This window comes from Heliconius melpomene, chromosome 7 (genome assembly GCF_056956725.1).
Source record: "Heliconius melpomene rosina isolate 202511_hmr_F chromosome 7, ASM5695672v1, whole genome shotgun sequence".
Classification (NCBI taxonomy): domain Eukaryota; kingdom Metazoa; phylum Arthropoda; class Insecta; order Lepidoptera; family Nymphalidae; genus Heliconius; species Heliconius melpomene.
In genome coordinates, this window is record NC_140395.1 from 12888985 (window position 1) to 12916917 (window position 27933).

Sequence of the window (27933 nt, forward strand, 5' to 3'; positions counted from 1 at the left end):
TGGATATTTATAGGCTTAAGATAGTCACAGAATAGACAAGTTTTATTGAGGCATAGATGAATTATTTATACTGTAGCCCAACATAGATCAGTTAAATTACTAGTATTGCGTTACCAGATATCCTGTTCTAAACACGGGTATGCAAATACTAGTGTTTCACAGTAAAGGACAATTTAATTAAATTATCATTTGTATGACAATTAACAGATTTGTGTTACGTGTAACTGCCAATTAAGATAGCTGTATTACTGTGGAATTTAACGCTCATTTCTTTAAGTTTTTTAGCTTCTAGCTATGAAAAATAGTATTTAGACACTCTGTTCTCTACTTTTTGTTTGAGAAAACTGATTGAGTTTTCAGTATATCCATTGACTTTGTGTGTTGACGATCGCACGATGTGTATGTAATGATACATCTGCCTTGTAACGAGCTTAAGGCATTTATGCGGTAATATATTTTTAGTTTTAATTGTATTATACTTTTTTAGATTATTTAAAACTGTGTTTTCGCTAAAAGTGGTAAAGAAAACCACACCTGTATGTACAATAATACTTTGAAAAAAAATAAAACGCCACAATAAAAATAACGGGCTGTAGAATTTTATTTGTTTGTAAAAACTAATTCTATTTAATTCTCTGTTTATTTAAAAGCATTTAGTGTTGATTTAGTTTAGCCCAGATCTTAATATAATTAAATTTAAAACGTCTGTCTGGTTTCGTAATTCAGAGTACGATTTTAGTAGCAAAGTCTGACTGTAAACATGCCGGTCGTTATTTCAATTCCCATGCAGCAAAATAAATTATTTGTATTTTATTAACCGACTTCTGTAAGAAAAGGAGGTTATCAATTCGACTGTATTTTTTTTATTTATTTTTTTATTTTTTTTTTATGTTTGTTACCTCATAACTTTTGACTGGGTGAACCGATTTTGAAAATTTTTTTTTTGTTTGAAAGGTGAAGCTTCCCGAATGGTCCTATTTTTTTTTGGTCCATGTCTGACAATGGTATCTATGAGAAAATCACATAAGTCTTAAATTTGCATTAGGTATGTGCACGACAAATAGACGAATAACTCAATGTCGCGCCAACCGATTTTGATGATTCTTTTTTTATTTGAAAGGATACACTTCAAGGATAATTTAGTGAAAGTTTGGTTAGGTTCCGATTATGGGATCCGGTGAAAATTTAGAAAGTTTGGTAAAAAATTGATTATACTGTAACAGTTACAAGCAAAAACTTTTTAAATTGATGTCAGAGGTGAGATTCCTGATCGTTGCATTTCTTTTCAACCAACCTCAAAAAAGAGGATGTTCTCATTTTCAACCAACTTCAAAAAAAGGAGATTTTCAATTTGCCCGAATACTTTTTATGTATGTTCTTGTCAATATACCAAAATGTAACTTTGCACAAAAATAATAGAAGAATAGATAGAACAATCACAACCACTCGTTGACAACCACTACCACCACCATCACCACTCGTTTAAGAAGCATCATTTTAAAATCTACCCATCACTAAAAATCGTAAAATAAATTAATTTTTAACAAAAACAAAAATCGACTTCTAACAACGAACTAAAAAGTGAAAAATAATTATACAAAGATTTTATAATTTTGAAGTCGGTGTCAAACTAATGCTACAACACCTTTACTACAATATCTAATTACTAAGCCTGTTTGTTTTACTTGGCACCGACTTCAAAATTATAAAATCTTTGTATAATTATTTTTCACTTTTTAGTTCGTTGTTAGAAGTCGGTTTTTGTTTTTGTTAAAAATTAATTTATAGTCTGGTAACTACCTTTTTGTTTGTATATATATATATATATATATATATATATATATAGAGAGAGAGAAGAGAGAGAGCCTTACTGCGTCACGATGGAACTACAAGTCTTTTTATAAAATCGCAAAAGTTATTACATAAATTTATCTATGCTACAACATTATTACAATATAACTCTGACATGTGACAAAAACAAAAGGTCGTCCAAATTTGATTCAATTAGACAACGTAGAACACCTGGCGGAGCTCGTAACGTCACGTAAACAATTAATTAGTAAGCTATTTGCCATTCATATCATCCCTGGGTAATCAAATCTTTTGACAAAGGCGTTGCGCGGGGCTTGCGAAGTCATTTATGTAAAATTGAGGTCAACCCCACGTTTTATTACGTTTAGACTGGTGATGTAGGGTCGACATTCGACGTGATAATCGTAAAGAGTTGAAAAGATTATAGATTTTTAATAATATATGAACAGTATGGGAAAAAATATGTGATAAAGTCATTGTTGCACCGAATGAGCGGTATTAATAACTTTATAATCTTATTTTCTAGGTATAATATTTTTATGAAAAAATCATTTGGTAATATAAAAAAGCATGCATATATAATCTACTAGATAGATTTGAAAAAATTTTTTTTTCAATTGTTCAGCGTGGGTAGGATATTTATATATTTGATTTTGAACAAATATCTGATGTACCGTATTAGTCCAGCTAAACTATAAGAAATAACTAAGTGCGTTTGTAACAAAAGTTATTGAGCGTTATGAGAATTTTTCATTGAAATATAAAAATTGAAGATCTAAAATATATATTGAACAATCATAACAAACCAGCAAAATTATAAGAAATTATGAAATGTTGTAGAGTGTAAAACATTCTACGTGATTGGCAATTTGTATGGCTCAAGAAATTAATGACTTAGAATATTTGATAAACAACTTTACTAGCTACCAGCTTTCTTATTATTAATATAAAAATATCGACTTAGCAAAAGATGTTTAATATGGTGGGAAATTTTCATTGACAAATAAAAAAAACAACGTGACGTTTCAGCGTTTCAACGTGACGTTCAGTCAGCAACACAGCAGTCTGACTATAATTGTCATGATTTTAAGGAGAGTTTGATCTCTACTCAGGTAACCCTGAGTATGTTCTTTTAGCCAACTACTTTCTGCAAGTTTATATTGCTACGGTAAGTATAATATGATAGTAGCACGTGTCCATGCATACAAAGTTGCAGGTAGTCACTAGTATTTAATATAAGCTTCAGCTCAATTAAGCCCTATAATAAATGTATAATAATTTAATTTGTTTGCCATTAATTCACTGAAACATTAATACCGTAACACATTGGGGAATTACCGTAATATATTGTATTAACAACTAATTGTGTTAAAAGGGAATAATATTTATATAAGGTCTTATTAACATAATATTAATAGATTATAAATTTAAACTACTGTATATATTTACATTCATTTCATGAAATAATTTCGATTTGGCATATCTTCAAAGTTTTGGTTTCAATCTGTTGTCAATTGATGTATCAGTTTTAGTTTTTAGGTAATCTTATATAGCCTTTAGCCTTCCTCGATAAATGGGCTATCCAATATAGGTATATTTATTTAATGAAACCACTAGTTCCTGAGATTAGTGCGTTTCACTAACACGTTTACTCATTTACATGGATCGCTATGCTTTGGATTCAATCCACATTCGGAGACATGTGGATATTTAGGTTATTTTCATTTCCTAGATGTAGTTATAGTACAAAATCTCAAAATTTATATTTAAAATAAATATTTCTATAGGACCCAGGTTCAAGATCAATGTCATGTCATGTCAGAAAAACGGATTTCTTGGTAACAGTTCCTGCTATATTTTTTGTAATTCAGTGTCAGCTATGACGAAGTTACTTTACTTGCAAAATACAAATACGCCCTATAATATATATATATATATATATATATATATATATATATATATATATATATATATATATATATATATATCAGTTCAAGGGTATATATATATATATATATTCCCTTGTTATAGAAGACAACTTCACGAGAATATCTTGTGAAATAAAATATCAAGATATCTTATAGCAAAGGCGCGAGCTGAAAGTTCATACAGAATATTCATCCAATTTTCCTATTACATAGAAGAATATAAGGAACAGAATGGGAAAATCAAGACTGTGTTTTTATTTTTGTTTACTGTGCTAGGATTTTTGATACGGAAATAACCTTTAGTCAGATTATTCATTTTTATTTTTCTACCATTAATAGGTTTATTATTATGTGATAACGTTCCGTCATGACCAAGCAGCACGTTGTCTGACTGCAAACAAGACGACTGAGGTCTCAAAAATTACGAAGTGCATAGAGAACGAAGTGTTAACTCACTCCGTTGAACGGAGTATTGATACACTAAGGTGTCTTCTGGCCTCGCACCTGTGTAGCTGGACAAAAAACCTATATATTTTCTAGTAAGTACGGTAATTTCCAATTTCTGTACTTAATTCTTCCTTACCTAATTTATCTAACTCACAGTGAAAAACGACAAGATTTAAGAGAAAAACATAACATAATTCATAATGATTATGTTTTTCTCTCATTGTCTATTTATATTTGTCTCTTACAAGAAAAGAGAGAAAAAAGATACAAATATTACAAAGATGGATTGTACTGAAGATTATCTTGTACCTATTTTATGAGATAAATATTTTATTATATTTAAGTTCTGTTTCCGTGTGGTTTATACGAGTAGATAAAATATGGAACTTCATTCATTTTGAACTAAGTAAGATGTTATTTCATTTTGCGTTCTTATTGTTAAATGAGATCTGTAGGGAGATTATTTAGGTATATTATAGGATTAAATTAAAAAAATATGTATAGTATTTTAATTTCAAATTTTGTTCGAATTTAGATTTTTGTTTAAAATAGCTTATTTAAAAGGTGGTATAGGTGGTAGGTCTAGCATGACACGCGATGTCACCGATTATGACATAGTTCAAAATATAGAAATCGTGAAAATATATTATATGTACACATATTTAGATTTTAAATTTCATTTCTTAATTATGTACTTTTATGATGAAAACAGGGCCATATGAAATAAAGCATAAATTCCGAGTCACTTTATTACAGATTTTTCCAAATCCATGTATGTATACCTAAATAAAAAATATATTTTAATATAAAGAAATATATAAAACACCTCAATTTGCATATTAAATTTCTACTCGAGCTAAAACATTAGAAGTTTGATAGTAAAATGTTCTTTACGACTTCATCCTAACTATATTTATAGTGCGACCCTTCCTTTTATTGGATGTAGGTATTCATTTAAAATTTTCCATATTAAATGTTAAAGGGGATGTCGTAATTTATAATTGTAATAACTTTATTTTAACCTGCCCTCATCTTTAATGGGAACCTTTTTTTTAACACAAGGTTCTTAATAAAAAAACAAAAATATCTTCATTGTTTTTTTAATAGGAATCTTTTGTTAAGAAACAGATATACGTGTTGAATGGCGGAACTCACTACCACGCTGCGTCTTTTTATGATTTATTATTCTCATAGATTCGCTAGAGCGAATAAATCCTCATATCAAGAACAGCGTTGTGACAACGAAATTTTTCAATCTTTTACTGCTTGGTAACTTATACTTTTGTATTCTTATTCAGGAAGCTTGCCAATTTTCTTTTACCTTTAATATATTAGCCGTCGTGGCGCAGCAGCATAAGGGTGTGACTGTAACGAGACGGTTGTGGGTTCGATCCCTACTTAAGGAAGTGAAATATTTATTTACGTTTATATTACCATTTATTCGCTCCGATATCGAGGCAAAGTGCGGCGTTGAGTTTTGCCACTCAACACGTAATGCTTCCAGAATTCGACAGAAATTGGGGAATGGAATGTCTTAACACTAGATTCTCTCTGCCTACCCTACTATGTGCGGGATACAGCGTCAAGCTGATTTAACTTTAATTTATATAACACAAAAATTAAGATTTGACACGTGACGTCGCTACCAGTTCAATTCAATTCAATTCAAGGCTCAATCAGCTTATATTTTTCAAAAATAAACTTTTATTCCAGCAGGTATCGAATCTATAATCATTACTTTAGAAACAACAACTTTTCAACTGCAGCACACAGATAGCATGTATATATTTTTTTATAAAAGGTTAAAAGTATTGGAAATTCGCACCACACTTTCATATATTTATTGGTTCGATCGAACACCCACAAATTAGATTTTACTACGATATTATTATACACTTTAGGACAATTTGGATTTTCCTCACGATTTTATATTCAGCTTATTGGATTTATTGTCGAATATGAAATATGTTATTGTATTAACTTGCTTTATTATAGTCTCTATATTTCTCAAAGAATAAAATACTTCATTGCCCACATTTCGTCCAAGTTTTCAAGGAGTTTTCATTTTGAATGGCGGAACTCAACGCAACGCTTCGTCTCACCACACCTGTAAATTGAAAATAATGAAATATTTCATTAACAATTAATGGAATTGGGCCTTCCAATTCAAGGTCAAAATTAGCAAAAATTTTGATTTCCTGGATTTTGCAGCGAAACTTACTTTTTTTGATAAGATCTGAAATTATCAATATTAAATTTCTTCTTTTTATGACATTAAGCAATAATTTTTTCCCTCTTTTTCTCTCTTACCGGACGACCGGATGGTTGGTGGGTTGAAATCTCAAAACATTGGGGAATATTTATGATATACACAATTACTTTTATTTACTTTATCTAATACTGTGTAATGTTTTTTAAATAAATATTAAAAATAATAAAAAGAATGTAGTCACTCATCATTAGGTGCTCTGTAACTTTCTTTTTAAAAACCTATTCTTATTAAACTTTCCTTGATTTGACCTTTGAAAAAAAAGGCTCTATTATATTGCATAAACTTGAAGTGACTAAGTTAGCTTTCTTCCCTGACTTTTAATAAAGTGTCGCGTCTGTAGATATCTTGCATAATCCGAGAATTCAAAGATTCAACCAAGTTATTACTGGTCAGATTGCGAGTATTATCGAGTTATGCGGCCGCGGTGTATTGCGTTAGTTGGTGAGGGTTAAAATAACGCTTCAATATATCATATAACGTTATCAAAATCAAATCAGCTTCACGCTGTATCCCGCACACAGCAAGGAAGGCAGAGGGAACCTAGTGTTATGACACTCCATTCCTCACTTTCCGCCGAATTCGGGCATTGTGTGTTGGGTGGAGTCTCAACTGGTGGTTATATATTATATAATGTGTAGGTATATTACATCAACTAAATGTCAATAAATATATATACTATTTTGTCTTCTCAAGCAACCTGAGCGGGGAAATGAAAAAAACGCATTCCTCCAAATGGGACTCGAATCCACAATCGATCATCGCGCTTATACAGTGGGTAAAAAGTACACCTAGAAAAACATTTCAGTTAATTAGTTAATTATTGTATTTAATAGCTTAATCTATATATATTTAGAATTGATTATTAAAAATTCTTAGAAAACAGAAATAAAAAAATTAGATGGTAAAAACACCTTTTTTAAAATCAATTAAGTATTTGCACACCAACCATTCCCTAGATACAATGTTATTCCCGCGACATTTTGTCACTTTAAGTAAAATGTGAACATTGTATGTATACATGTGAACATCGGGAAACGTATTCTAATAACGAGACATTTGTTTAGTGTTCAGAAAAAATCTGGAAGCCAACATGCCGAAAGAATTTGAACTGTCGTTATCGACGCGTGAAGAAATTATTTTACTCCGGATTGAAGGTTGAAGTTATCGCCAAATCTGGTCAAATTTAAAGTTAAATTACTCGACTGTGTAGTAAATTATAAAAAACCGAGAAGAAATGGGTAGTGTTGAAAATAGGGAAAGATCCGTTCTTCCGAAGAAGCTCAGTACGAGAGAAAGGCGACAAATTTTAAAATCGGTACAAAATAAACCATTTACAAGCGCTCAAAGCTTAGCAAATGATATCGCGTCAAGTTCAGGTAAGGTTGCCTGTACCCAAACTGTAGGAAACGTACTGGGTAATGGTGGTCTTCGTAGCAGAACAGCGAGGAAAAATTATTTCATAAGTGAGGCCAATATAGCAAAAAGACTAACTTTCGCGAAAGAATACTTAAATACCCCTTTAGAATTTTGGTACAATTTTATTTTTTTCTGACGAAAGCATATTTTATCTTTTTGGAACAGACAGACAAACATTTGTGTGGCGCAAGTTCAAGTATTTTTTTATACTATAGGAAATTTACATTGTATATATACGTATATAATGTATTTCTGCTGGGTATATTCAAGCAACATTTTAGCTCCAAATGAATACGCCAGCCTGAAAGGGGTTTGTGGTCAAACTTAATTATCGGGGAATACTTTTGATATGATTGGATATTTTAGCAATTTATTATTATATAGCAGTTTTATATTATAACTATGACAGAGTATAGAGTATTTGAACAGTAGTGGCGTAGTGGTACAACCGTTACGACTGTAAACCTTGTGGGTTCGATTCCCACATGAGAAAGTCAAACATGTAATATTTTAATTTTCTCACTCTGGTAAAGTTTTTCTAACAAAATATTAATAGATGTGCCAGGATTTGAACTCGGCTTAAAATTTTGTTTACTTCAAGCGCCACATTTCAAACTATATGTATAAAGCGTAGACATTTCGAAAAAAGGAATATTAATTCTATTTGTTTTCAATTCCAAAAGTAATATTATGAACAAATATCATGAATGAGAGTGCACTTTTGTAAACCACCAACCACTCTATTATAATCAACGTAGAGTGACTAGACACTAATATGTGCTTAATGTATACACAATATTTGGTTTTGTGGTGTATGAAAACCACCATACTTAATGAAGATCATAGCAAAGCGTGACGGTTGTATTTTCACTTAGAGGAATGACTTATTTTAATTAAATTTTTTAAATATTTTAAATATTTTATTAAGTTTCTTAATCAATTAAGAAACTTAATAATTTTTTTTTAATTAATATTCATTTATATATTTCTTAAGTATATCTATTTATAACAGCTCTCATTATAGTGTTAAAACTAAAATCATATCTTTCCACAAAATCTCTTTTAGATAACATTGAAGTAGTAGAACCAGCTACTCTTAGTATAGATATTAATATGATAGGTAAAAGAACAAGGCCTTGCTTTCTGTCTATACAAAGGGCTCTTTGCATAGGTCAAGTGGTGAAATGAAAAGATTTGAATACTTTCTTTTAGCTTCATTCTGTAATCCTCATAGAAGGGTAGGCAGAGAGAACCGTCCCCATTAAGACGCTTCTGTTCTTAGTTACGTGTGAGTCGCGGAACTGTACGCCACGCAGTGCCGCGAAGAAATTTTAATGTGTAATTATGTAATTATTCTTTTAATTATGCAACATGAGCTATTGTTATACTAAAAATTATACCGAGGACGTCCTGGTGCCCCCAATCAGTATGGCTACGATAGGAATTGATGATATCAAATAGAAATTAATATGAAATATTTAGGTCTATGATATCTTGATGCACAGAAAAAAATCAGGCTTCTAAGTCAACATAATTATAATGAGTGCATATGGACGCAAACTTAAGTTTATCAACTTTTATAAATTATACTTCCCGTTAACTTACAATGCTGAAATTGCTACGCAAGCCACAGTGGTAGTGACTTATCTTTATTTAGACTAAAAATGGCATGTAAGTTCTTCATATTATATTTCTTTCAGCCTATCTTCCAAGGGAAGATATATTTCAGTGACATTGATAAAAGCGTACTTTTCCCGTTTGTACTTTGTTATTTATAAATTATATCAACCCTTCCGCATTTGGCACCTTATTCATCACTCAACTCACCCAAGTCTAAAATCACAAACCAACAATTATTATTTTTTGCTTTCACGCTTTATCCGTAGTAGCTAAAGAGAAAGGGGCGCTAAAGGCTGTGTTCTCTTAATTTTATTGTAGAAAATAATATTTTTTAGTTTACTTTCATATATAAAATCTGTTAAATATTTATATTTTACTAGGAGTAAATTCAAATCCAGAAAAAAATTATGAAATTAACTAATTATTATTATCGTGGCGCAGTCAGACGTGACAACTCTAACGCGGCGTTTGCGATCCCGACTTGGGAAAATGATTATATTTAATTTATATTCATTTATTCAAAATAAATTAATAGAAGATAAAATGAAGTTGGTGATGATCAACCATGCTAAAAACATGAAAAAGGGCCAAATATCCCAATTTTACCCAATACCAAGATAAGCTGCATAACAATCCTAAATAAGATATTGAAATTTACAAGGAAAAAATATTCAAATTAATTTTGAGCACAACTTTGTCCAATCCCGTGATATCTGTTCTTGATGTATAATAAAAAGCCAGTGTTCCGTATTACTGCATTCGCCGGTGAAATTAAAAATCGTTTCGAGTTCGTCCCCAATCGTTCCCCAACTCAATTAACCCCAGTAATTTATACAGTGGGGCCAATAAAGCTGAGATGAATTTTATAGTTTACATTTAGCATTTTATTAAGTTATTTCTTTTGTTACCGTGTTAATATTAGGTAATGATTTTTTTCTTCTTTTTATATAATATTTTGTAACTTAAAAAGCTACGAGCTACGATAGCGTCTACCTTCTTGTGTCCCTGTTAATATTTCCTGTCTAGTTTAAGCTCGGAGGACTATTTTAAAAAGCTTCAATATCACATGTATAATTTCATTTAATTCAATTTTGTTAATATTTTAAAATGTAAAAAACGTAGTTATAGTCAAGTTTTGTAAAAGTAGGATTAAATTTCTCTTTTGCGTCACCTACTTACCTAGTCCTTTAAAATTACCATTATGAATTAAGGAGCAAAGCGTGGTTAGCAAAACTTAGTCATAAAATATCATATCCCTACTCCATAGGTCCTTTCAGGGGCTGCCCTGTAATAATGATATGACAATCAAGGGCTCCTCGATATTAAACTAAATTTCCAGTTTCTTAATGAATAAAAGTTTTTTTTCAAATAAAAATATTAGCAAATCATTTCAAAGGGCAACACAAATTTATAAATAATTATTTTATAATAACTTTTTAAATATTAAAATTATTTTTTAAGGCCATTGTGACGCAATGAGACCACGTCTGACTGTAAATGCTAGGTCATGGCTATACGTAAAAGATTTTCTTAAAATATATTTTTGTAATATATTATGTATTTTTAGGCTTAAGGATCACAACTTCAAAACTCTACTTCTATTTACGAAGCTCTATAATAAGAAAAAAGGAATCCATCTTAAAACATGATTTAAGAGGATAATCTGAATAAAATCCTTATAAAGAAGATGGTACCAAGCAAAATGAATGTTTGATGGTCTTTGAAGATTTTCTACTTTACTGGACAAAGAGCTAGTATACATTATAAAACCATTTTATATTAATCTATAGGAGCATTAAATATTAATAACCATCTGTCCATTATACTTGGGGCAGCTTGTTCCTTATCCTTGAAATATATGTATTTAGTTTAGACGATTTTAATGCGTATTTGGTATATACTTCAGGAAATACGAAGATTCCTGAGCTTCACAGTTGCAAAAATAAGGCGAAAAGTGTGGACCAGAGTAGATTACGAGTACCTCTTCTTGCAATTCTATAATATACACAGTGAAGTTAAAAAAATATGGCAGTTTAGTTTTCTCCATCCAATATAAAATGTAAGACAATTGGACAGAGAGTAAAAAACAGCGTTCCTAAACACTGGGCTGCCTTTACCTAGAGTTTAGGTAGATTTTATAAATTGTAGGTTCGAAACTGACTTTGTATTGCTAATATTTCCTGATGCTTTTCTTTGTTAGCGGTACTGCGTTGAGATCCGCCAGCTATCACGTACGTTTTCTGCTTGAGAATACTGAATGACGTATCAATTCCAAATTTCCAAATGAAGAAAGAATTTTACTATATAAATATATTTAATAACAGGGTTTTAATTTTGACAATAAAAGAATAACATTTAAAATATTTTATATTGTTTTTTATACCTTTCCTAGTCGTAATCCTTCGGATAATAACTACAATATGACCTAAGCTGCCGCACCGGTTCTTGATAACAAAGTTCCCGAGAAATGCAAATGAAGCTGTTAAAATTAAGCTTTTTATTACGTCATAATGAGCTATTGCTTAATTCTTACTTAATTACGTGGAAACTCCTCTTGATGAATGAGAGGGATTTGCAGTCGTGAATTAAAATTTTGTTTAAGTTGCTTTATAATAATTTTATTTAAACCTTTTATGTTGTTTTTGTATGTAAAGATCTTTACAAAACTTTTCTAGTAGGTAGGTATAAGTTAAATTGACGTAGGGTTATGACACTTCCCATTCCCTGCTTTTGAGTAGCAGAACCGGCTCTACGCATTGCTTAAGACAATCAAGACTAATATTGTTGCGAGAGAGAACAAATGAAAAAAGTCATTCCCTCAAGAGGGAATCAAACCTATAAGCGAGGCGCTGAACCGTATATCGGTTGATGACCGTTTATTAATAATAATAATTTATTGATTATTAATATATTTTTTATATATCAGCTTCACGCTAAGATACTCCATTCCCCACTCTCCACCGAATTCCAAAGTATCCATCCTCTTGCATCTCTCGATGGCAGAGCGAATGAAAATATAAATTTAAATAAATATTTCACTTCTTCGAGAGGGGATCGAACTCACAACCAGTCGCGTTTACACGTCACACACAAGTGCTCCTGTGCCACGGCTGGCCTCAGCATATATTAACAATGATTATTTATTATTATTTATATTCTGAATATACTTTTATTAAATTAGTAAATCAATTTTACATTTTTAAATATAAATTATTATAAAAAAGATACATTTAAAAATATAAAAAAACCACTCTTCCGAGGACGGGACAAGGGTCCAAGCCATCGGTGGCTAGGGCTCCAGAGAGAGGAACCTCCGCACAATACGTGCCGTCTCAAGTAATACTGCCTTCTGTATCCGGTTCTTGATCCAACAGCTAAGCGATAGCCTCTTAAGGTGTTGGTCGAGGCTTTTCGCTATTAAACCGTTAACCGAAACCACTATCGGCACAATGATAGTCGCATTGACATCCCACATGGCGGTAATCTCATGGGCTAGGTCCAAATATTTAGATTGTTTTTCTTTTTCGGCCTTCACGAGATTTTCATCATGTGGGATAGTAACGTCAACAATCACTGCGCGGCGCGCCGCTCGGTCTACTAGTACTATATCAGGTCTATTGGCAACAATATACCTGTCAGTAATAATAGACCGATCCCAGTAGAGCAAAGCACAGCTATTTTCAAGAACAGACATGGGATTGTACCTGTAGTAAGGCACCTCCAATTCTACAAGGCCATATTGAAGAGCAAGTTGCTGGTGTATTATCTTGGCTACTTGATTGTGTCTATGCAAATACTCGGCATTAGCAAGATGAGAACAACCAGAGACAATATGTCTGAGGGACTCCCCAGGTCGATGACACGCCCGGCAGATGTCGATAGTGCCATCTTTCATAATATGTCTCTGGTAGTTCCGTGTCTTGATAACTTCGTCCATAATTGCACAGACAAAACCTTCAGTTTCTCCGAAAAGATCCCCGAACTGTAACCAAGATAATGATGAAACAGTATCCACGTCCTGGCCCACTAGGGCTCTATGGAATCTACCATGCAGCTCCTTGCTCTTCCATACAGCCATGCGATCAGAAGTAGTAAGTACTACAGGCCGACGCCAGTTCTCTTTGCCCAAGGAAAGAGGAGTAAGGCCTTTGTCAACTGTTACCACATCCTTGTGCATATCCACGTCAATCTTGAGAAAATATTCTCTAAGACTGCATACCTCGTGGTTATGGAGGTTCTTGACATTCAAAAAGCCACGACCTCCACACTTACGCGGGATATACAGTCTCATTACAGACGAACGCGGATGGTGCATTCGGTATGTCGTCAACAATTTACGTATTTGGCGATCTACAGAGTCTAACTCAGTCTGTGTCCATCTTACAATGCCAAAAGTATAGGCTAAAAGCGGCATAACCCAACCGTTGAAAGCACGCACCTTGTTGCCACCAGATAAAAGGCTGCCAAGCACTTTTTTCAGGCGGCTAAAGAAACGCTCCTTCACCAATTGCTTTATGCTCCGCTCATCAATACCCAATGCTTCAGACATTCCAAGATATTTATAAGTCTCACCTTCACCAAGAGTTCTGAAGGAAACAGAATCTGAAATGCAAATATTATCAGATCTGATCACACTCCCCCGCACTACATGCATGCTAGCACATTTATCGACGCCAAATTCCATTCTTATATCACTACTAAAAGTTTGAGTTACCTTTAGTAGCCGCATAAGATCAGAACGTTTTGACGCAAATAATTTCAGATCATCCATGTACAGCAAGTGAGATATGACCTTACCCCCCCGGCGAAGACGAAAGCCTAAACCTGAATCCTCTAACAAAGTGCTAAGAGGATTCAGAGCTAGGCAAAACCATAAAGGACTCAGACTGTCACCCTGAAATATACCCCTCTTTATCCTTATCGGTTCAGACGTTGCAGGAATATCACACTCCCCTAGATGACGAAGGACAGTGACCCATTGTCCCATACAAGCCTCCAAAAATGATCTCAAAGTAATATCAATCTTATATAACTCCAAGACCTTCAAGAGCCAAGTATGTGGCACTGAATCATATGCCTTCTTATAGTCTATCCAAGCAGTAGTGAGATTTTTCCTGTTCCGCCTTACCTGTTGGCTTATAGTTGTGTCAATGAGAAGAAGTTCCTTTGTACCACGGCCACCAGCCTTACACCCATTCTGAGTCGGTGCCAAAATTTTATTACGAACAATATGTCCTGTGATTTTTTTATTCAGAATAGATGTAAGGAGCTTATAGATGGTAGGTAAGCATGTTATTGGGCGATAGTTTTTAGGCTCTGTGGTACATCCGGATTTGTATGACAGGAATGTTACACCTGTTGTCAAAAATGTTGGTAACGATCCAGAGTCAAGGGCATCCTGGAATTGTGTTGCGAAAACGGAGTGTGAACTGCGAAACCACTTCAGCCAGAAATTATGCAACCCATCTAGCCCGGGACATTTCCAATTACTAGCATAACGAATAGCACACCTCACGTCAATTTCGCTTATTTTTATAGATCTCATTGGTATAATATTTTCGCAATTTTTCGCAATATCACAAAACCATTCACCCTCAGTGTGTTCAACAGGAGCCGACCATATACTACGCCAAAAATCAGCACTAGCATCTGGATTCGGAATCTCGCAATTAACCACACTATCCCCAGAACGTTCCCATTTCCTGTATACACTCCGTTGGTTCTTTTGAAAGGCACTATTCTGATTGTATCGATCCCATCGTTCTCTATATCTTCTAATGCGTTTTGCCAATGCATAGAGTTTCTGTTTCAGAAAGTCAATACGGTTTGTGACGTTAGCCATATACTCACTGGGCTTTAAATTTGTTCCAGCAAATGCTTCCGCCACAAACCGCATGACCCTTGGTCGACGATTACCCGACTTGAAACTTATTAGCTTGCCAATGAGGATTCTAGTCAGATTGATACGCTTTTCAGTGTCGTACTGCCATGCCGGCACCATATGCTTTGATGCCTTAGTACCCCCTTTATTTGGGAACTGTACACCAGCAACACGACATACAGCTACAGCACCACAATACAACAATGAATGCGTATCAGTAATATCGTTACAGTTGTTAAAATGACTTGGCAAATGTTGATCTAGAATCCTCACTAGCGCTATGTTACGTCTATGCATAGGCAAACGAGGTAATTTTGGTCTGAGATCTACCGGAATGGAACCATATTCCAAAATAGCATCTTTCAAGCTTCTCCTCAATCGCTCATCATCCTGGGCACTAACAGACAACTCAATATTACCTTGCGACTCAATGTTGGCGTGCTGGAACTGTGACCTGATGTCGCAACTGTTGTTGTTGGTAGTATTGACCTGCTGAAAGCTCAAGCGTAGCCTTTCCAGTACGGATTCATCCAGCAGATGACGTCGCTGAATGATCCGCACCCTGTCCGACAGTCGCTGTGCAGTAACGGTCGTTGTTGGTTCAAGCTCCTGAAACATAGACAGTAACCTTGAACGATACGCAGTGAGGTTAGTTCCCCCCTCTGTTGCCCTATAGTACGCACGCATGACACTCTCATTCAGCTGTTGAGACCATCTCATGCGAGGCACTTTACCACCGGTAGCGGGAGCCTTGCTGAGCATCCTCGACGCTCCTGGCTCCAAACCCTCCGCTGGTGGGATGTCGGCGCGCCGGCGTGGTCTTAAAGCCGGCCCTTCCGACTCTGACATTCCTTCCTCCGAACCCGCAGTCGAAGCCGCAGTGCGATAGTCGTCTTCTGACGACGGCGGTTGCGGATTCGAAGGGCAACATCTCCGCCCGTGGTGTTGGGAGTGCACTTGTCCTCCTGGCATCCGTCACTATTTTTTACTCTTGTGCCATCTTTTGCCAAATATATATTATATATATATATAATATATATTTATTATTATAATATAACTAAGGAGATATTTTGACAAAATGTGCCAAAGTCGAACTCTATTTCTCATTTGTGTAAGTGTTGCTAAATTGTTCTAGTTAATCCAATTACAACGACTGTTTGCTGCCCCACAAGTTAGCGTTAATTACAAACATAATTTCGCTTTTAGGACACTGTTTAAGAAACTTAACTGTAATTTTCATTTACATTTCTTTAGTAAAACGACTTTTGTTTCTATTTACACATTTTAATGTTTGAAGCGTAGTGACGCAGTGGGGCTCGCAAAAAGTGAATATGAAGCTTGTATTTTCGATTTTCACTAGGAGGAATGGATATAAGCAGATTTATAGTTTTTACCCTGTAGTAGGGTAAGTAACGTAACCTAGTGATATGAATTTTCGTCCAATTTTCGAGATAATCCTACTCTTAAATATGTGGGATAGAGCGTGAAGCTGAAAATTAATAAAAAATAATTCCAATAATGACAATATTGAATACTAGCTATCTTTGTCCAAATTACTAATACTAATCTCAGACCAGCCGGACTATTAAGAACGACACATTAAAGCCAGTGTTTATTAAAACACAGATGTACTGTATTACTGTTTTCGTATAATCTAGATATTTGGACTTGGACTTGGATATTTCGCAAGTTTCATTGTATTAGTTTATCTTTTATCTGATCGAATTTAAAAACAGTATTTATAATTACTATGTTTTAAAATATTTTTTTGAAATTATCGTCCATTTACCATATTCTTCTCAGCTTCACTCAGAATCACTCTCCCGTACAGACTAATAGAAAATTAAAAGAATGAATTGCTCTGACTGGAGATCGAATCTACAATCATCGCATATACAAATAGATGTACCACTGCACCACGGTGCCCTTAAGTCACTTAATAAAACATATAAAACGCATTTTTATAATTAATCACTACGTAAGTGTATAAAGAATATAAAGAGATTTTTTTCACTAACATTTCTTTACCGTAAAAAAATCAAATTGAGTAAGATTAACACGGCGGAAATAGACGGAGCGTACTACAAATGTGATATAATCAGAAAGTGAAGGACAAGAATGAAGCAATATTTCTTTTTTTTTTCGTTTAAATAAAAAAAAAACTCCTTTGGTCTTTGTTTATTTAATTCGTAGTGTTAAGTTCTTCGTTTTTCTCTCAAAATGCGTGTTGACTGGCGGAACTTTGTCTATCAGAATTCAGAACGTTGAAATGAAAATAATTTATTCCCTCGAATCGAATCCCAACCAAGGCATTTACTGTCAGCTGTCCCTCTACGGTACGATGGTCCTTTTATTTTATTTTTTTTTAGCTTCACGCTGTATCTCGTAAGCAGGATAGGTAGTGAGAACTTAGTGTTAATAGAACTCACAATGCTTCTTCGCCACGACGGCGGTGTCTTATATATAAGAGTATATAGTTGTTACAGTTAGATATTACGGTAATTAAAGATTAATATATAAGGGAGCAACAAAACAAGGCCGAGTCGGTGACACAACTGATTTATTATTTTGCTAACTACCTACATACAATAGTTACATTTATAAGTATCTAGTAAATGTCAAAGTATCTTTCTCTATCAGTTAAATAAATGTGATTGTAATAAACATACAAACAATAGATGTTTATTAGTATATATTAATAGAGCAACTTATTTGCTTATACAGTGTACTTTAATTAAAACAAGGTTGATGCTACCTCTGGGGTTGACAAGCCTATAATAAGATAATGGTCTTACGTATTACTTAGACTGTGCTGTAAATGGCAGTGGGATTGCTTTAGTGCTTTAGTGGTACAATTAAAACGTCGTTTGTGATGTTTGTGGGTTCGAATCAATCAAGTTCAATCTATGGTATTTTGAGAGATAATAAAACAATCGTCGGTATTGGCTTAGGGTCTCACTGTAAGGAAGTTACGGATTCGATTCCCGCTCGATGGAATGATTTCCTAGTGGAGTTATGAATTATTTTTATTCATTCGCTCTAGTAAGAAAGACAAATTGCGGCACTGAGTTTCATTTCTCAATACGTAATGTCTCGAAAATTGGACGAGTGTTTTAACACTTGACTTACTCTGCCTAAAGTATTATGTGTGGGATATGGCGTTAAACTAATTAAGAAATTTCTTCGGTTAAGTTATAAAGGAGCTTTTGCAGCTTTAGCTTCTCGCGTTATTCCGCATATAGCAGAGTAAGTAGACACCACCTGGAATTAGGACACTGCGTTCTCTACAAATAGCTGTCTTTTTATTAAAAAGAATACTAAAATAATGCAGCTACAATAAATGGAACGCCAAAGTTAAATCATGAATACACCGTATCGTCCGTGTTCGTGTAAAATTAAATTAAGATGAACTCTACTGGGACCTCTCCCACGTCCACTTTCATTTTGTCGTATATTACAGATTATGCAGAATTATTTTAAATGTAAACGTAATTTTGGAGTTTCTTTGCTCTTGGGTGAACGACGACTATGAACTCGAATTAAAGCTTAATATTTTAATTTTCGCTTTTCATAACTTCCTTTCATAATGAATATTCTTTTTCGTAATCATAAAAAAATAATGTTTTAAGTTATAAAAATATAACAATTAAAAAAAATATTATAATTTTAAATAGAACTTTTACAAAAATAAAGGCTTCATTTTTCTGTATATAATGGCATGGCGGGTTGATAGTGGAGAATAGAGTGTCTGAACATCAGTTCTCTCTGTCCAACTTGCTAAATGCGGGATACAGCGTGAAGCTACAAAAATACGAAGTAAAATAAGGTCAAACTGTCAGTTGGGTAATAAAATCGTTTATGCAAGTTTGTCTTAGCGTTGATAGCTAACGCAATTTATCGCAGCCCGCGCAACTCGATTATACCCGCAATCTAGACGACAATCACTTAGAAATACCTCGTTTTATATTCACCGGATTGTGGAAAAATGTCGGCCGTATTAAAAGAAAATTAAGGTTACATTTTATGGTGTCGGACTGAAAAAAGAAACAAATCTTCCATATTGTAGCTATTATGGTACAATGGAACAGGATCTGATTATAAACTCAATGGTTGTAGGTTTCATTCTCATTCCAAGAAATGACTTATTTCATTTATATATCCAGTTCGCCAAGTGGGGAACAGGGAAAAGGAAAAATTATAAAAATTTCTAAAAACATTATTTTGAATCTTGATTTTGATGATTTACTCTAGTTAATTTTGGTATAACGAACGCCATTATGCTGATGATTCAATTTAACATAGTCTTTACACAGAGATTCGAATTGTGCTCAACTTCCGATATTCCAATTGGGACTAAATTTGCATGCTCACGAACTTTGAGGTTAACGATTGCTTAAATATATATTTACTTGGATATTAGCTATAGTTGACTTTGTTATCTTTAAAAGAGGTTGGTTAAGTTAGCAAAAAAATCAGCTTCACACTGTGTATTTCTCACACAGAAGGCAGAAGAAACCTATTGTTAAGACACTCCGTTCCCCATTTTCCGCAGAATTCTGGAGGTATTGCGTGCGAAGTGGGTCCCAACGCCGCTCTTTCCCTCAACACCAGAGCCAAGTAATAATCATTGGTAATGAGGCAAAAAAGTAGAGGACAGAAGTGACATAACACTAGGTACCCAGGTTCCCTCTGCCTACTATAGCTATAATTTACTAAACAACTATAACTATCATAAAATAAAAAGATATCCGTTCATTTACGAAAATACCCTCATATATGACGTGCTGGATTTCTCTTTGCTGTAAATTATAAAACTCAGTAAAAAAAACACAATAAAAAATAAATATAAAAGATGGCAGGAAAATATGGCTCCTCTTTTGTGTGCATTCTCGCTTTTACGTCGACTAGGTTGCTTTAGCATAATATTAATTAGATTTATTTCACATTCAAATGAAGATGATATTAAACAAATAACATAAAAATATAAATTATATTTTATTAACATTATAAACATAACATTATTTTTAACGCTATATCCCGCACATAGCAGAGCAAGGCAGCAGAGGGAACCTGGGAACTTAGTGCTAAAATATTCTGATGCTCATTAAGACACTTCGGTTATCCATTTTCCGCCAATTTTTTGAGGAATTGGGCATTGTGGCAGAACTGAACGCCCAATACTTCAACAATTTGCTTTATTTCCCCCGAGAAGAAATCAAACCCATGAATCGAATACAAGAAGTAAACTATCATTTTGATTAATCAGTGATAAATTAATTTGATTAAATACTTGATTAAATTATGTTTTAACAATTATCAGATGCTTCTGATAATGATAACGCAAGACATTCCACAATTAACTCTTATCTAATTGGTTTCTCTGATATATCGCTCGTTTGGTGCAACAACGATGTAAATACTTTTTAAAATTTAAATAAATATCAACGAAAAACTATTTACTGAACTATGATAGCGTCTAATGTAATATTTTAAAAAATTCAAATACGTCATTGATCCACCAAATGAACGATACACTTATATAAACACTGTAAAATATTCAAAATTTAACGGCCATTTTATTTCGTTGAAATGCTATATTTAAGTTTAATATGATAAGAATTCCATTCCTTTATCTTAAAGCCACTTTGAACGAGGTTAAGATAATCCAGGAGTTGATCCAGTATTCTGAAATGTTAGTGATCGTGTGGTTTGGGTATACTCCTGGGGCATAATTAATTTAGTCTCCACAAATATTATTAGTTTATCTTCAATTAAGATGCTTCGCGTCATGAGGCCGTATTTAAATATGCTATTAATTGAAACGGTTACCTCTTTAAATTCAATCAGTTGAATATTTATTACAATTTATATATGGTGTTTTGTTAGTTTTACGCTTTATGGTGGAGTGGCCAGAAAACAAAAGAACGTTAAGTTTAAATCAATGTTTTTTGTAGCTTCAAACAGTTGCTTCTGACTGTAAGCGTCATAATTGTAGCTTCGATCCTAAAGAGAAATAAATTAAAGTCATACCCCACTCCCGCATTGTTATTTTTTCCAGTAGTAGTATAAGTTGTTCTTCCCGTTGACCCGCAATCCTGAATCCGTTACATTCTACGGAACCCTAATTAGGGGAGTCTAACTCGCACTCGACAGAATATTGAACACATTTTAAAAAATATATAAATTAGTATTTTTTTAATTTTTGTACAATAGAAATGTCTCAAAATGAAAAAGTCGTCACATCAAAATTCTAACTACTCTAATCTTTCAATTCACAATGACGCTTAAGTACTATTTCATTGTTTTAAAACAGCCTCGAGCCGTTCACGTTCTTTTTCTGTTTCAGTTTTCACTTCATGTAGCCTTTAGGACAAACTTGTTTCAAATCTTAAATGTAAGTTTAAAGAAACTTTATCTAAAAATCAGATTTAGCCAGAGGTATCTATCTATCTTCTAATATACAAACGAATATATTTTCAAGTTCACATATAAATTATGAGTTAAAAGTTATGATAAGGGAGCAAAATAATAAGAAAAAAATAGTAAAGGATACAGACCAATTATCTATAGTATCAAAATACTAAAATAAAGAAATGGTCAAGTGCTTATTGGAATTGCCACTGAGAGTTCAGTATCAATTTCAATTCTACAACATAGTAATAGAATTCTATAATAGTAGAATCATGTTATTGATATCGTCTACGCCTCCAATTCCTGCAAAGAGTACAAAACGGAGAATCTTAATATTTTCAATTAATGGCATGCCATACTTACTCTGATAAATGGAAAGAAACGTAAGGCTGGTAAGAAATAAAAAATATGATTACATTTATTTATATCGTTCTTAATTTTACAATGCTTCTTCATCATCTATATATATATATAAAATCGAAAGGTCACTCACTCATCACGAAATCTCTGAAACTACATGTGCTAGGAATCTCAAATTTTGCATAGGAGTTACTTATAGGACGTAGGTGCTCGCTAAGACGGGAATTTGCAATATTCGACTTCTAAGGGGTTGTTTTTGGGGTCGAAAGTTTGTATGAAACTTCGTTACTACAAATGCTAGGAGTCTCAAATTTTACATAGACGTCACTAGGACGTAGTCATGGAGACAGAAATTAATAATAACATAGTTCACGCGGGTGAAACCGCGAGCGGGCCGCTAGTATTTGATATATTTAGTTCTCCAACTCAATATTCAGGTTTCTAACTTAATATATCAGTGACTAAATTGGTTCAGCAAACACAAACCGAGGTTAAATTCTAAAAGCGTGAATAGCTTAAACAGATTTCTATCGACTAATTTTATTACAATACCTACTAGATTGGTATTGTTTTAATGTAATATTCTTGAATTAATATTGTTATTGATTGAGATTTCTGTGGCTCAGTAGAATAGCGTCTGATTATTAGGCATGGTTGTGGGTTCGATCTTTTATTTTAATTTATCTGACTTCGGCGTTCTGGCAAGACAAAACACGGCGTTGAGATCCACCACGAACGGACATCCACAAATCGAAGTTTGTCTGTCTTATAAATTGTACTTCCCGTTGACATACAATCATAAAATTGGTACAGAACCCTCGGTATGCGTCCGACTCGCGGTTGACCGGTTTTTAAATATTTTCTTCAATATTGGAACTCCGAGCCGCTTTCGGCATATCAAAGACAATACTAAGACAACGAATAACACTTGTTTTTATTGTATGTAATATGTAAAAAAACTGAAATTGGAATAAAATTGTCAGATTTGTTTATCGACGAACAGACGAGCTTAGAATTGTGAACTACTGTAAATCTCGATTTTCAGCATTCCAAAATAAAAACATGAGGGCAATATCCGTCAGCAAGTATTTGTTAAAAGAATTTAATACTTCTACGTACTGTGTATGGTCTATAGTATACGTTGTAGCGGTGATATTTATAAACGTATAATGAAACTTAATCAACGTAATATGAAACTTAATATTATGGTATGGTATTAGATGCCAGTCAAGGCGCAGGGGCACAAAGTATGACTGTAAACGCGTCTGGCTGTGGGTTCGATCCCTACTCGAGGAAATTAAATATTTATTTAAATTTATATTTCCATTTCCTCGCTCTGGCGTCGGGGTAAAGCGCGGTGTTGAGCGCCGCTTCTTAACACGCAACACCTCCAGAATTCGACGGAAAGTGGGAGTGTTTTAACACTAGGCTGTCTCTGTCAACCAAATATATAATTATTACAACCAAATTAAAATGAACATTCTTCCACTTCCTCCTTATACCACACAGCTCCTCAGCGACGCCGTTACGAAAATAATTTTATGTGCAATAAAAAACCTTTTACTCTCCGCATAAAATTTAAGGTTAGCAAGGAGTTCTGTGACAATTAAGTATCATATAATAATGTGGGGATTGTCAATTCACTCATATTACGAATATTGAATAGATATTCATATTACTGTGACTTAGATAATAAAAAAAAATCTAAATTAAGAAAATGTATTATTTTTGTTTTCTTGGTCTGGTAACAAGACAAAGTGCAGCGTTGAGTTCCGCCATTCCACACGCATGTCGCGAAAATTGGGCGCAATTGTCGCGGTGTGTAGCTGGTTGCTAAATATTTTTTTATTATAAAATTCACATTTTTTCATATTCTGAAACTTTTATTCATTCAACGTTTGACCTAACTTTATAAAAAGTCACTTGTATAAAATATATCCATAGGTTTATTTTATAAATTTTTATTTCTTTTTTTAACATATTTAAATAGAAAAATATTTTTTTAAGCCGTCTGGTACGTTAAAAATTTTATACGTATTTTTAAATGTTTTTTCTAACGTTACTGTGGTGTAATATTTACAAGATTTTTCAAATTTAACAACCTTGAAAATATTTTTTAATTCTTTCATGAATAAAGGTTTGATTATTCTAATCCTTAATTTGTTACAAAATATAACATATTTTACATTCATGTATCAACTATTTTGTTCGATATTGGACATTTTTAATATAAAATAAAATAATGTATATAGGTATATACATTATTTTATTTTATATATCTTCTACGTTTTATTAAAAACGTATGTCTAATAGGAGCACAAAGTGCGGCATTTGGTTCGGCAATCAAATATGCAATATCTTGGCCGGGAACCCGGAAATGGTCGGATAATAGAAAAATGAGTATTTAAACAATAACTTCGTCTTCCTGCTCCGCTTAATATGATAGTTATATGTCCTACTTACAGAACTCAACACCGCGCTTTACCTCGACATCAGAGCGAAGTAAATAAATATTTCACTTCCTCAAGTGGGGATCGAACCCACAACCGTCGCGTTACAGTCACACCCTTGTGCCGCTGCGCCACTACGGCTTTAAAAAATAGAAAAGGGTTGGCAATAAAACTTTTTTAATGCTATTTTTAGACAAACAAAATAGTGATGTTATAATTTATTCAGCTCACGACTTTCTCCGCGGATTTAGTATTATAAAGAGAGTAATGAAACTTTATATAACTTTAAAAATACGGTTCAAATTATAAAAGCGGGATTTAAAGAGACGAAACTACTTAGCATTCCATGGAGTCGCCGTTCGGGACCCGCACTGTCAGTGCCGTACTCCGCAAACGTGACGGTCCCTCACTCGAGGGAATGATTATATTTCATTTATTTTCATTTTTATCGCTCTGGTAGATATAGCACGGTGGTGAGGTCCGCACTCAAAATAAATTAGCCTAAAATTCAGCCAATATATTCCTATATTTCTCCAATATATGAGATCTATATAGAGAATCATTTGTCATAGTAAGTTTTAGAATTATAAATTCCTTGCATTTATTCATAGTATGTACAATTAGAAAAAAATATACTTTCTAGGTAACGAACGTTTGACGTTTGAATGTTACGGGGTTTCAATCACACTGATTCCAAGAGGCGCCGGTTCAAATCCCGCTACATTTATATTTTTTATTAAATTTTAAAAGTATTTCAACTTCCTCGCCATTAACAATAAGAACTAAGATTATTTTCACAAAGTTAAATACTGTCTAAAGTAAACAAATAATACAAGTAAAACAAACTGAGTGTAAGTGGGTTGATTGAAGGTCTGATCTGATAGTGACGGAGCCAGGGCGGCGCCAACGAATATCTTTTAGATAAAGGACCAAATTGATTTACATAATAATACCGCAAACGAATTCTATAGATGGATCTCAGTAAGAAATTTGTTTTGCATTGAAAACTTTTATTACTCTTAGTTTTTATTGTTCCAATGGCATGAATAATTTTCTTTGATTGTGGCTATCGATATAATTATTATGAGTTTTAGATATTATTTCTTTGCTAGAGTTTTACTTTTATGAGTGCTGAAAATAAAGTATGAGTTGTTTCAATTATCTATTATGAAATCTTCTAGTCATGTAGATTCAAGCTTGTTCCCGCATAGATAGGTAGGTAGAGGGAACCTAATACTAATACAAAAAAACGCATTGTGAAATAATTTTTAACACCCATTATAAATGAAATTATACTTTTTAAAACTTAAATCATTTGATATAAAGTAAGTGTGTCACATTAGAAACTTAAAGTTTCTTTGCTGAGATTTCAAAAGGCCATTTCTAATGTCGGTCAAGAACTTTATCCTAGTGGCGTAGAATAAAAATTAAATAAAAAGTTATAAGGAAAGAACTCATTTTAAGTAGGCATTTATAATAAAAAAGTAAAAAAAAATTTTTAAGTTAAACGGTTTTATATTGCAGATAAATGTACTAAAAGCTAAAAAATAATTTCATGGAAATTATGATTACTAAAATAAAATCGTGAGGCACGTCCAATATCTACAATCGAAAGACATGGCATGAGACTTCACCCACCTAGTGGTAAGTAGCAAGTGTCCCCACGATTTTATTTTAGTAATCATAATTTCTATGAAATTATTTTTTAGCTTTTAGTACATTTATCTGCAATATAAAACCGTTTAACTTAAACTTTTTTTTTTACTTTTTTATTTTTAAGTTTTTAGTTTTTATTTCTCATGCTATTCAATTCGTTGAGTGCCTCATTATTGCAAGGTTAATGGAGAATGTTACGATCGACCCCCCCAGAGGTCCAATAGAGGGGCAAGGCTATGTACAACAAGATGTGCCTGAATCTTGAGGGGAAAACGCTAACGACATATCATTTTTATCCACCCTAATGCCATACAGTTCTCGGCGCGCTTTTACCTTTTACCTTAACTTGGGTGGTACCCCTAGCGACGTCTCATTTTTAGCCACCCTATAGCCACACAGTCCTCGACAGGATACCAGATCTTGACTTAGGTGGGAGATTCATATTGTAATTTTGTATAGTATACTGTATTATACTTGTAGGGAACATTACTTATTCTAAATTAATATTATTACATTTACTAAAATCATCCGCACGCAGCGCATTGGAACAATTCAAACCTGTTCCGAGTTTTTTTGCTATGCGTGTCGTAGGCTGCTAGCTAGCATCGCCACGTTTAAGGAGTCGGCTAGAATCGCTTGCGACATTCACTTGTGTATCCATTGCTCTCTTAACTTGCATTCAATTCTCAACCTTAACTTCTTGCTATTACGTGCTAGTTTAGCTTGTATTTTCTATTGGTATTTATTTAAATTTCTGTATTTCCTTCTGTGATCATTTTCTCTTCACGTATCTGTGAGTTTAATAAATTTGGACAATTTCTCCACAAAATTTGGATTTTTAATTTTACTCATTTAGTGTAAAATAAATAAGATCATATTAAATAGTGGTATCACATCTCAACCGCTATATACTTACCAAGCTCTTTATTTTGATACCCATATTGATGGGATTGAAAACTACATTATCCGCCATTTTGTAGCAGTGGCCATCTTTGATTTTGATTTTGTATAGTGCACTGAATTCTACTTGACAAGCCCTTACATTTGATGCCCATATTGATGGGATTGAAAAAAACTAAGTGGTCCGCCATCTTGTAGCGGCGGCCATCTTGGATTCACAATAATATTGAATATGGATAATTGTATTGTCACCAGAATCAAAAGCGTTTACCAAATTTCAGATCAATCGGTTAACGGGAAGAGGGTTAAATTTCAATTACTAAATTTGACCCAAACAAATATACAAATAAATAAACAAACGGGGTGAGCCAAACCGGGGTGAGTAAAACCGTTTAAAAAATGTTGTGGTGGTTCACGCTGTATCTAGTGTTAAGACACTCCGTTTCTAATGCACCGCCTAATTTTTAAAACATCGTGTGGTTAGTGACGAAAAATGATTTTTTTTAAATCTTCCAAGTGGAAATCGAACCCACAATCGTCACGTTTACAGTCACATGCTTTGCCGCTGCTCCACGACTACCAATGTTTATAGCCTTCCTTTAATGCATTTTTTTAATATACTTTGCATTTATTTTCTTAGTATTCAGTGATTAGATATTCCGTTCTCTATTCTCCGACTGTTCTGATATTTATGGAATATTTCTTTCGTAAATTGATCCTACAGTTTACACGTGCATCTATATAATTTTCAAATAGATTACAAACTGTATAGCCTGGGGT

The 27933-nt window shown here is 33.4% G+C and overlaps 1 protein-coding gene across 1 annotated transcript in view; it reads right to left on the reverse strand.

The window, feature by feature from the left end:
• Positions 1-16348, reverse strand: part of LOC146537915 (uncharacterized) — a 30341-nt gene extending 13993 nt beyond the window's left edge. Inside the window, exon 1 of the mRNA XM_085188239.1 lies at positions 13880-16348. Within this exon, the coding sequence (XP_085044365.1) occupies positions 13880-16348 (2469 nt within the window). The remainder of the gene's footprint in view (positions 1-13879) is intronic.
• Positions 16349-27933: the final 11585 nt, after the last annotated feature.